General features: G+C 38.2%; 3 protein-coding genes across 6 annotated transcripts; 2 read left to right on the top strand and 1 right to left on the bottom strand.

Annotated features, from left to right (window-relative positions):
* The first annotated feature begins 390 nt into the window (after positions 1–390).
* On the top strand, positions 391–2,481 carry LOC128896779 (26S proteasome regulatory subunit 6A-B). The gene is made up of 3 exons (XM_054160241.1): positions 391–580; positions 1,013–2,146; positions 2,213–2,481. Exons 1-3 carry the CDS (start codon positions 545–547, stop codon positions 2,321–2,323), a joined length of 1,281 nt encoding a protein of 426 aa, XP_054016216.1. The 5' UTR covers positions 391–544; the 3' UTR covers positions 2,324–2,481.
* Positions 2,482–2,554: 73 nt separating this feature from the next.
* LOC128896787 (RNA-binding protein 8A) lies at positions 2,555–3,819 on the bottom strand. Its single transcript, XM_054160258.1, has 4 exons — positions 3,630–3,819; positions 3,336–3,482; positions 2,985–3,246; positions 2,555–2,732 (listed from the first exon to the last, which is right to left on the bottom strand). Exons 1-4 carry the CDS (start codon positions 3,688–3,690, stop codon positions 2,702–2,704), a joined length of 501 nt encoding a protein of 166 aa, XP_054016233.1. The 5' UTR covers positions 3,691–3,819; the 3' UTR covers positions 2,555–2,701.
* A 1,784-nt stretch (positions 3,820–5,603) lies between these two features.
* LOC128896774 (zinc finger protein ZFP2-like) lies at positions 5,604–10,579 on the top strand. 4 transcript variants are annotated; one of them, XM_054160235.1, is made up of 12 exons: positions 5,604–6,075; positions 6,608–6,840; positions 6,909–7,082; positions 7,151–7,336; positions 7,403–7,731; positions 7,818–8,059; positions 8,124–8,304; positions 8,383–8,620; positions 8,697–8,837; positions 8,921–9,040; positions 9,146–9,298; positions 9,371–10,579. In XM_054160235.1, the coding sequence occupies exons 2-12, from the start codon at positions 6,619–6,621 to the stop codon at positions 9,602–9,604; spliced, it is 2,220 nt and encodes a 739-aa protein (XP_054016210.1). In that variant the 5' UTR covers positions 5,604–6,075; positions 6,608–6,618; the 3' UTR covers positions 9,605–10,579. The 4 variants fall into 4 exon arrangements, with proteins under 4 accessions (XP_054016210.1, XP_054016208.1, XP_054016209.1 ...); XM_054160233.1 differs by having other exon boundaries at positions 5,605–6,017; XM_054160234.1 differs by lacking the exon at positions 5,604–6,075 and adding an exon at positions 6,103–6,467.
* The last annotated feature ends 1,225 nt before the right edge of the window (positions 10,580–11,804 follow it).

Genomic DNA, 11,804 nt, shown 5'->3' with positions numbered 1-11,804 from the left:
TCTATCCTTGTCACGGAGCTTCCTACTTTTTCCGCAACTGTCGCCGAAGTCGCAGTTCTGTTATGATTCCTGCGTACCTAGGGTTTTTTGTTATAGGAATTCTGTCCTTGTCTCTCCTCCGATTGTTGTATCTCCTTCTCTATCACGGCATCATCAGAATCTATCTATCCTAGTCACGGAGCTTCCTACTTTTTTCGCAACTGTCGCCGAAGTCGCAGTTCTGCTATGATTCCTGCGCACCTAGGGTTTTTTGTTATAGGAAGTTACGCGGTGTGTTTGTCTCGTTCTTTTCTTTGGAAAATGTTGCAAAGAGGAAACGAAACGAACATGTCGGCAAACTTCAGATTTATTCGAAGCCTAGGGTTTTAAAAATTAGTTCGGTCTAATCACCACTGGATGACTCGATAGTATAACTCTGTTGCAAATGCATTCAAGGTGTCTTGTTATAAAGTTGACTCTAGCGAGCAGAATTTCAGAGAATTATCAACACCTTACACATTTCATACCTATTACATTACAAGGACAACGAAATTTACTATAATAAATGTCCGGTCTCGAGGATAAAGCTCTTTGGGGAGAGGTACAAACTTTCGCATTAATTTTTTGCATGGTTAGGGTTAGGGTAGAATGACAAGCATATATAAATGAACACACGATTAAATAATTCTACTTATTTTACATTATAATTTGCCTTTTCTAACGTTTAATTAAAAATTTTAAATATTCGATTTCAAATGGTTTTCATTCATCTCCTTTTAATATTTTCAAAATAAGTATTGCTTGTAAACATTGTAAACATTACTCGCAAGTATTACGAATGTTTTGTAACGACTACTTCGAAGGAATGAAATTATGTGAAAATGAAATCATCGTTTAAGGGACCATGAGAGAAATTGTTTGTTATTTAGAATTAAGAAAATATATCTTCCAAGTAGACAGTACAGATTATAATGTTTGTATATAATTGGTAGTCTACTTACAAGCTAATAATTTTAATTGTATTTATCCATAGGAGATTTTGGGTGAGGATGTTTCGAAAATGTCATACGACGAAATTCTGTTGCGTACACGCGTGTTAGATAACGAAATTACAATTATGAAAACCCAATTAATACGCATCGAGCAAGATCTTCGGGTAGAAAATAATAAAATTAAAGAAAATACAGAGAAGATTAAAGTAAACAAAACTCTACCTTATCTGGTGTCCAATGTCATAGAGCTGTTAGATGTTGATCCTCAAGATATGGGTAAAGAGGATGGGGCAGTTGTAGATTTGGATGCTCAAAGGAAGGGCAAATGCGCGGTTATTAAAACTTCCACGCGTCAAACATATTTTCTACCTGTGATTGGTTTGGTTGATGCGGAAGCGCTGAAACCTGGAGACTTGGTAGGTGTCAACAAAGACAGCTACCTTGTTCTCGAAACGCTGCCTGCCGAATACGATGCGAGAGTCAAAGCTATGGAGGTGGACGAAAGACCTACGGAGCAATATTCGGACATCGGTGGCTTGGACAAACAAATTCAGGAATTGATAGAAGCCGTTGTCTTACCTATGACGCACAAACAGAAATTCGTAAACCTTGGTATTCAACCTCCAAAAGGTGTACTTTTGTACGGACCACCGGGAACTGGAAAAACTTTGCTAGCCAGAGCTTGCGCCGCGCAGACAAAGTCTACCTTTCTCAAACTAGCTGGTCCGCAACTTGTTCAAATGTTTATCGGAGATGGTGCGAAACTGGTAAGAGATGCGTTTTCGCTTGCCAAGGAGAAGGCACCAGCAATTATTTTTATCGACGAGTTGGATGCAATCGGTACGAAAAGATTTGACTCTGAAAAAGCTGGTGATAGAGAGGTACAACGTACCATGTTGGAACTATTGAATCAATTGGATGGATTCAGTTCAACTGCCGATATCAAAGTAATAGCAGCCACGAATCGTGTTGATATATTAGACCCGGCATTGTTAAGATCTGGTCGTCTCGATAGAAAAATCGAATTTCCGCATCCCAACGAAGAAGCCAGGGCGCGTATAATGCAAATTCATTCGAGGAAAATGAACATGTCTCCTGACGTTAATTTTGATGAACTCTCCAGATCTACCGACGATTTTAATGGCGCGCAATGTAAAGCTGTATGCGTAGAAGCTGTACGTAAATTAAATTTACGAATCACCCTTTTATTTTAGTATTATAATACAAATTTATTTTTATAGGGGATGATAGCGTTGAGGCGTAATGCGACTGCGGTTACACACGAAGATTTAATGGAAGCTATCAACGAGGTTCAAGCAAAGAAGAAAGCGAATCTTAGCTATTATGCTTAATATGCATTATCTGAAAATTTATTTGATGAGATATTTTCTTCTTTAATTACTAAGAACAAAGATCGTTTAATTATACAAAAAAAATTTCAATAAGAAATAAGTGTACGATGTTTATAAAATACTTGGAAAATTATAAAATAATTTTTCTTATCCCAATACCTAATCTAAATTGATTTAATCCATTTATTTCAAACAATTGAATTAAAGGTAAAGATATGACGTTCCCGCATGGACATGTATAACTATTTTTTATTGTAAATTGTATTATTTTCGATATTTAATTTCATTTAATGTCTCTGAAATACAAAACTTGTTCTGATCCTAAATAATCGTACATAATGGAAATAAATGTTTCGTTTAATAATGTTTATTTTTTTCTCATCGTCTCCTGTGGCTTCTCTTCTTTATTCTAAAAAACAAATCGATAATTTATAGGCATATCTATTTCATCTAAATTAACACTTGGCGGGCGGGCACAAAACATATACTCTATGATTATTTCGAAAAAAAAAAAAAGAATGACATGTTTACAAAATCACGAAAATAGAAGATTTTTAGTATTTTATGTATATCGTATTTATATGGTACCTGCTCTCTAGTAAAAATCTACTAAATACGTTGCCCGCACGCCAAGTTTTAATAGATAGAATATATATCTTACTTCTTTGGTCCTTTTACGAAACACCAGTCAACAGAAATAGCTTGTCCCAATACATCTTTTCCGTTTAATGCTTCCTTTGCCGCTTGAGCTTCTTTAAATGTTTCATATTCTACCAAAGCGTATCCTTTTAGAAATCCCGTCCTTCTGTCCAAATTTAAATGTAAATTTTTTATTTGTCCAAATTCTGAAAATTTGTCCTGAATGTCGTCTTCCTGTGCCTCTTCGTGAATGGAATTTATAAACAAGATCCAGCCTTCTACAGCTACGAATGCAATTGTCGATATAAAAGTTATATTCTTCGAGCAAACTTTCAGGCAAAAAGAAAAAGTAATAATTAAAAAACTTTGTTACATCTTTGTGGACCCGGTTCGTCGTCGTCCTCCTCCACTATGTTCATCGACTCATAATGACGAACGTCGTCACGGGTAGAAACTAATTCAGCGCCGTGTCCTCTACCTTTTCTTCTTTTCGCTTTTTCCTTCAAACGAGCGATACCCTCTGATAGCGATAGATGATACAATATTATCCGTGTACATAGTTATTTCAATAAAATTCTACTAGATTTTCGTAATTTTTGTACGTAATGATTTATGAAGAATGAAAACAAAAGAGGTTATACGAAACTAAAATACGATAGAAACTTACGATCGCCTTCGTCGTCTACTTCAAATTCTTCGGCATTGTCAATGTCTAAAACGTCCGCCATAATTCTTTAGATGTTTTTTTTCTAACAGTAATCAATGAAAACGATTGACAAAACGCCGTGTTTACGGCACGGACACCTTCAAACACTATTTATTAAGAAAGTCATAAACCACATAGAGAGAGAAAGAGAGAGAGAGAGAGGGGCATGGGCAAAACTTGTTACGGCTTCACCATAGACTAGTTTTACAATAGTTGCATTGATTGGTGTTGATTTATGGACCTAGAAACATAAAGGTTGGTCTCTATTAAGCACATTAGGGCGGGTTTCTCAATAATCTTACAGTTAGCCAATGGCTAATAGCCATGTACCGCGTATCCGAGCAGTGCCGTAACAAGGGCGTGGCGAAGAAGGCGCCTGCCACGGGCGCAAAAGAAAAAATACCGACTCGGTTGAAAGTTGCACGTGGCTTTTATTTATACTTCATAATTCTGCTCTACACGAATCAGCACCGACTGGGACTTGCCGTTTTTCGTCTCCTGACCAATTAGACACAAACACATACATATTATCGATACGGCTACGAGTAATACGCTCCTGAGCAACGAGCGGTTGCGAATGCATGATGACCGAGGTGTTTTGAAAATTTTTCCCATATTACTCAAAGTGTACGATACTTCTTGTCACTCTTGGTCAGTAATGCCAAATATGTTGAACTGTTTTATGCTTTAATTATATTATTTTAACGTATACCTATGTTTTATATTTCTTTTATTTTGTCGTTACTGAATACGAAACGAAATTTGTTCTTCTTTAGAATATAGATTATTTATTCATACAAATATTTTGGCAGTATACATTATTGTATGTAACAGCAAGTAATTTTTATGAGATCAGTAGTATTAACTTAGTAGTAGTAACTTAAACAAATAAAGATAAACAATTACACTATTAAACAAACATATTTACAACAAAGCAATCACAACTAAAACATCGAGCGTGCAACCTTAAGCTTCCACCCATGTAAGCCCCAGAGCGGTCTCGAAACTCTCGTGTACACACCATTCTTGGAGTTATCGTCCTTCTCCTCGAACAATATGGCCTCAAATAGTCCCTGCAACGCCGTCATATGCGCGTTTAGCGTCGTTAGGACTGTTTAGCGCGCCGTTGTCAACCTTCTGTTGACTGTATTTAAACAGACGATCTGGCAGATCGCTCGCAGCCAACAGTTGGTTCAGTCACACTATTATGTTCATATGGTCGACGTGAACCCATATTTCATCGTCAGAGAAACGACGAGTCTTTGAATAAGGGGCTCTAGTGATTATAGAGTTTAACCCTGTAGCATCTATGTCTACAGGGTGTCCCAAAAATGTTGTAACACGTTGAAAGTGCTTGAAGGTGGTTCGGGAGGTGATTTGAAACAACTTTTTCCTTAGCGAAAATGTTGTCCGAGGCTTCGTTGCGGAGATATTAACGGACAAACTCCGACCAATCAGCGGGCGCTTCATTGACATCCTCGCGCTCTGATTGGTCAGTGTTTGTCCGTTAATATCTCCTCAACGAAGCCTCGGACAACATTTTCGCTAAGAAAAAAGTTGTTTCAAATCACCTCCCGAACCACTCCTTCCAAGGACCTCCGACATTTTCGGCACACCCTGTATATATATATTTTGTGTTAGTTAATGAGGTGTAAAATAAACGTGTTTGTCCGAGAAAAAGCTTCGGGAGCGCTACGGCAGCTCTACTTCTCTTTTTTTGATACAACCTCTACCCAATAAGGGCGAGTTTGCTCAAACAATGTTAAAATTTTATTTGTCATTATTGGGTGACGAGGAGGCGCAAGTTAGATGCTTGCCACGGGCGCTCCGTATCCTCGTTACGGCACTGTATCCGAGGATACACAATGACGATTCTTACATTGCACTCTACGCGAATAAATGTATGGCTATTACAATTTGCTAGACTTCGTTAAAATAAGCCACGAAACAAGGGAGTGTAACGAAATTTGTCAAAAAGTGACGCGTATCTGTAAGATTATTATTTTCGTAAAATATGGCTACGTAGAAGCGATCCAATATGGATATCCGATAGAGGGCACCCGATATACACGCAGCACAGGGCACACACGCGATCGTACAGCGTGTACGTGTACCACTCGTGTATCGCGTATCCGAGACGTGGGGCAACTGGCAAACATAAAATTTCCGTTGGTGCTCCGAAAAGCGGCGACGACGACAACGGTTTCAACCGTAACGTTCGGTTTTCGTGGTGCTTTAATCGCGGCCACCGTTCCTTCCTGTCATGAAGGCCTAAATGGCGTTGGCGTCAAGAGCCATCCACCGTTTCGCTCGCTGCCAATCGTTGGAACAGAGAAACGAAAATTTCAAGTCAGTGCTGGCAACTTTTTACGTTTATTATAACGCTTCATTTCGACGAGGAACACAGGCAAATATTTTGTTTACCGTACCCCGTTCGCGTTATTGTTAGGGTTATTGGATTTTAGCGGTTACTTATCGACGAGGACGTAGAACATGCTTCGTTGCATGCCGAAACGAGCGCTCGCCGCACGCTCGGACGCTCGATCATGTTATTTATTCTTATTTTCCCTCGTAGAGTGAATCGCCGGATACGTTATTATTCGACTGTACACGAACACGATATCAATGGACGATTTCATGCTCGCCGTGCTCGCCGTGTGCTGTTACATAAGAAGAGATCGTTATAAATATTTCATTTTCATAGAGGTCCATCACCCTCGTAAAACTCTGTCGTGAGAATTGCAAATTGTTCACTGAGATGCCGAGTATAGCAAAACATTCTTTTTCCGTAGGCTAACGGTACGATTTAACGCATGGCGAGTAACTTTGATATTAGGAGCGTTATCAATTTTCGCATTATAAATTTGTTTACAACCGACTCTTATGCGTCCACAACAAATATATAACCCACGCTTCTACGTGTGCTATTATTTTTGCAGTTGCCGGAAAGATGACGGCTGATTCGGAGAAAGATAGCACCCACTGTTTGATATGTAACAGTAAGGTCGGGGTGTCTACTAGGAACAGTATACGTATTTTCAATGAAAACTCTGTTACACCATCGGAGAAACCGCTCATTGACATCATCTGTGTTGTTCTAGAGACAGACTTAAACGAAGAAAACGTACATTCTCTTGTTATATGTAAAAAATGCTATAAATTATTTAACGAGGTAAATGAATAATATTTATATTTCCCTTAGTTATACGAGAGAAGTTAAAGCATAACCGATGTTTGCAGATCGACGATCTCGAAAGTAGGCTGACAGAGGTGAAACTAGAACTCTTTAATAATTATAAGAAAACTGTAATGAAATTATCTGATCTGCAAAACGAAGATGAGTATAACGATCACGATTATATAGAGAACACGGAAAGTCAAGGCGCCGATATGGAAATAAAATATGCGCAGAAGGTGAGGAACGAAATACAGTCGACTAGAATTGCGTTAAGTAAATGATAATAAAGAATAATAATTTAAAGGATGATCGAGAAGTTCACGAGATGAAAGAAGTGGAGGAAAGATTAGAAGAGGAAGAAGAACCTCCCTGCGACGCGGAAGAAATTATTCTTAAAATGGAAGCGTTACCTGAAACAAGTAATAACGAAGAAAGAAAGAGGATGAAGCGTTCAAAAGTTGCTGCGAAAATGGAAACTTTCGCGGAACAAGTAATATTCAAACTATACGTGCTTCTATAATATTACGCTTTATTTTGATTAATAATTTTTTCTCAGCTCGTAACCAGAGATGGACCAACGTATACTTGCTTGATATGTACGAACGAGGAAGATAAAGCAGTAGGAGATGCAAAATCTATTATCGCGCACATGAAAAATGTACACGAAACGCGATTGTACATCTGCGACATATGTGGGGATGATTTTAGAAAGAGGAACGAGCTATCTGTCCACCTGGACGATCACGTTGCCAAGGAAGAGGGCGATTTTCAATGCGAAATCTGTAACAGAATATTCAGTAACCTACGGTTGTTCAGGATTCATAAACGAATACATTATCCACAAGTGAAATCCTGGCCATGCGAAACATGCGGCAAAAGATATAGGTAAAGAGTTTCGTTGTAAGAGGATGGAAAATGCCCTTAAACTAAATTTCACTTATTCGACTGTGCTCTTCACGCTGTTTCTTTAGCTCTAGGAATTTATTAGAGGAGCATATCAATACCCACACAGGAGTACGTCCTTATGTCTGCGAGAATTGCGGGAAAGATTTTGCTTCAAAGTACACGTACAAAGCACACGTGAAAACGCATGAAATACGCCCTCGCCCCTACGAATGTGCCCAATGCAATAAAACATTCTTGAGCCAACAGAATCTTAATCAGCACGAAAGAACTCACAACGGCGTGAAGGAATACATCTGTCACCAGTGTGGTACGTAATTTATTTTTTAAATTTCTTTGTTTCGCATGTATTTGAATACTTGTTAAATTGATAGGAAAAGCGTTTGGTTCGCCGCATAACCTAGAAGTTCACAATATAGTGCATACAGGTTATAAACCATACATATGTAGAATGTGCGGTAAAGCGTTCGCTCGCAAAGCCGAGATAAGAGACCATGAAAGAACACATACCGGAGAGAAACCTTACCAGTGTGAATTTTGTGGAGCCACATTCAGGTATATCCTACTACAGGCTGTTGTAATTACTGGTTGCAAAGAATAAGAATACTGTACTATACCGTCATGAAATTTCAGTCAAAGGTCAAATTTACAATCCCATAAACGCGCGACGCATTACAATGATAAGCGCTACAAGTGTGACGATTGCGGGAAAGGATTCAAACGTCGAAGGTTGCTGGATTATCACATAAAAGCGGCGCACACTGGCGAAAGACCTTACAAATGCGAAATTTGCACGGCTACCTTTGTTTACCCTGAGCATTACAAAAAACACATGCGCATACACACAGGGGAGAAGCCTTACCTCTGCGAGGTGCGTACGCTTTAAAATTCAAGTAAATTTATCTATTCGAAATTTGCATAATAATTCCTCTGCCGTGTGACTTTAGGTTTGCGGTAAAGCTTTTAATAGCAGGGACAATAGAAACGCGCATCGATTCGTGCACAGCGACAAGAAGCCCTACGAGTGTTTGGTATGTGGTATGGGTTTCATGAGAAAACCTTTGCTGTACAGTCACATGCAAACCCAGGTAAATCGATGATTTACGAAGAGATAGCGGTGCCATGTATTTGCTCAACGACGTGACACACTGATATGCGTTATGTTTCTTAGGGCCACCTGAACGATACCATCGTAGTTAATCAACCACGTCTTACTACGGAAGAGGATCAGATCATAACAATCCCTAACGATAACGTGGAACTTCTAATGGATGACGCTGAGAACGATCAGGTAATCGTTTGCCGTTGCCTTTTTGCTTAAATCGCGATAACACGCGTACCGTTACAACGTTAATCATTTTTTTATGATATCAATTTGTTATCGATATTGTTTCAGTTAGAAGAAACGGAATTATACGTGACGGAATTAAAAGACCACGTTATTATACAACAGAACGAGGATCAAATGTACAATGAAGAGGACGTGTTAAATATCTCGGCCGAGGAAAACGTTGCAGACGAAGAAGTGAGTCACCTTGTTAACGAAGAGGTATGTACCATTGATAACTCGAACGTAACTAATGCAATTAGGCAACTACTGTCTAAACTCACGAATGTTTAGATGACCTTTGTCGAGAACGACTCGATGGAGTGCAAACAAGAGGATTCGGAGCAAGTGGAAGAAGTGTATAATTATAACGAGAGCGAAGATGGGGAGACTATAGTCGTACCAGCTACCTCAGAGTACAAAGAAATGGGAGAAGAGAAGAACGCGGTGCGATTGGTGCAGATTAGGTTTCCAACGTCGGTAGGTGGTGAAGGCCGAAGTTGGTTAAGCTTAGTACAAAATACGTGAATTTTTCTACCATTATCGTTATGTACCGTAACTTGCTAATAGACCTCTAATTAATAATGTGTATGTACATGAAAGAATGAATGAATTTTGCCTTATGCGACGTTCTCGTCCGGAGGGTTGATATGATTATATGATAACACACGTTACTTTATTCGTTGTGATTGCATACCTCGCATACGGTATGCAGGTATCGGGTTTAAGACCTAATCCAATTTAATTACAAAATTATACAGTAGTTTTGAATATGTTCTGATAAATTGTAAATAGTGACTACGCTATTTCTTATGCGAATTAAATACGCGCGAGTCTATATGTAATTGACGCAAAGGCGAGAAACTTAAATCGTGGATTCCTACACGGGTTCCTCCCTGACCTCCGTTTCTATATATATTTCAATATATTTTAATATTCCTCCTTTTGAGCATTTCTTTTTCATTTTCCAATTGAAAACGATTTCTTTCGAGTAAGGTAGGGCGCCTCGTGTAATTATTCGCGGCACAGCCAGTCGGTAGTATAATTTTAATCGTAACTTAATTCTTTTAAATCCTGTTTGTTTTTATTTCCCGGTATCTTGTAGAGTTTACCGTGCGCCGATAATAAATGCTAGCAAATTAACAAGAGTTAGCGATTTATATTCGGAACGAATTAATAAATAATTATTTGTTGTACGCCTTGAACACACCTTGATCACATCTTGATCTTGAATCATAGCGAGCGTGTTAATCAATGTTTCCGACAATTTTGTAAAGAATTTCTTTGTACATTTAAAATTGACGAAATGTATCGGAATCACGTCTCCGTTATATTTCTAAACTGTAATACGTGTTTGTAACAATGAATTAATGTAAAATCACTATTATTATTCGGTGACGATCAGTCGCTAATTTTTAATTTCTACGTAATATTAATATTATGTAAAACCCTTTATAAGAATAATGGTATGTGCGCTTATAAATAAATGATATTATGTTTTTAGATATCGTCTTTTAGATTCTCGTCTGATTCCGAAGTAGCGAATAAAAGTGCGGCGTGTTTCGCAAAAGCACAGTTTTCAGGGAGGAGCCGGACGGTTTTGATAAATTACTTGGCACCGAGATAATCCATTAAGCGATTAATTGTTACGCTATTGTAGTCCGTGCCATCAAACAGCTCTCGTCGCGGCCTCAATAAGTTAAATTGAGTGTGAATAATATTCGAATCCGCCGAGTCTCTGCGTCGAACGCTCCTCGCTTAATGTCTCTTTATTCAAGTCCGTCTTTCAAAATCCATTCTCACGGTGCCATTATCCCGGCGTACTTGATTTTTAATAATAGAAGGAGATTTTAATAGCGCCTCGTTAAATAATCGTAATTTTCTCATGCGACACAATAATTCTAAGCTTTGCAATTGATTTCAAGATGGAACCCTCTTCGTACACCCCATCGGCTCCTTCGTCACCTCAATGGCTCTCTCCTCAAGTGCACGGATGCATGACGCTTCTCACATTAATTAATCGCTAACCTAATTGAATTGCGTTGTTAGTAAATCATGAATTCCGTGTACTTTCGACGTTTCATGAAGCGAATTGTCTCGAAATAAGCAACTCCTTTTTATTCAAAGTCCCATGAAAGCGAGAAGCCATAAATCTTTCACGGCCGACTGAACGGATTAGTCGAAAGAGCAGAGAATATGTGTAACGTTTTCTCTTTCTAGTTGTACATATAAAGCATGTTATCATCTATCGATCAATGAAGAATAACACCCGCGTTCGAGCGATCAGTTTATAGTTTGTCGCTACATCGAACACCATGTTTAGTCTACGGGTTCCCCTTGGCACGCTCGGGGACAAAGTCAAACCGAATACCATACTTGCTTCAAAATAAACAACTCGTCCGTCTCGACAGAGTATATTCGAAATTAGAGAACCTTCAATTTCTTTCTTATTATCTAGCATTTTTGAAATAACGTATCTATATGTATCAACACATTTTTCCACAGTGATTTTCGTTAAAATCAATATTCAACCAGTTATCAGAAATTTCTATCAATGTTCCTATAGAAAAATGTGTTGATATACAATATATACGTATGTATATATTAAAACACAATCTTCTACAGCAATTTTTGTTGAAATCAATATTTAACAAGTTATCAGAAGTTTCTATCAATGTTCTTATAGAAAAATGTGTTGATATACAATATATATGTATGTATATATTTC

This window comes from Hylaeus anthracinus, unplaced genomic scaffold, assembly GCF_026225885.1.
Source record: "Hylaeus anthracinus isolate JK02 unplaced genomic scaffold, UHH_iyHylAnth1.0_haploid 11978, whole genome shotgun sequence".
Classification (NCBI taxonomy): domain Eukaryota; kingdom Metazoa; phylum Arthropoda; class Insecta; order Hymenoptera; family Colletidae; genus Hylaeus; species Hylaeus anthracinus.
This window is presented reverse-complemented; position numbering and strand designations above follow the sequence as displayed.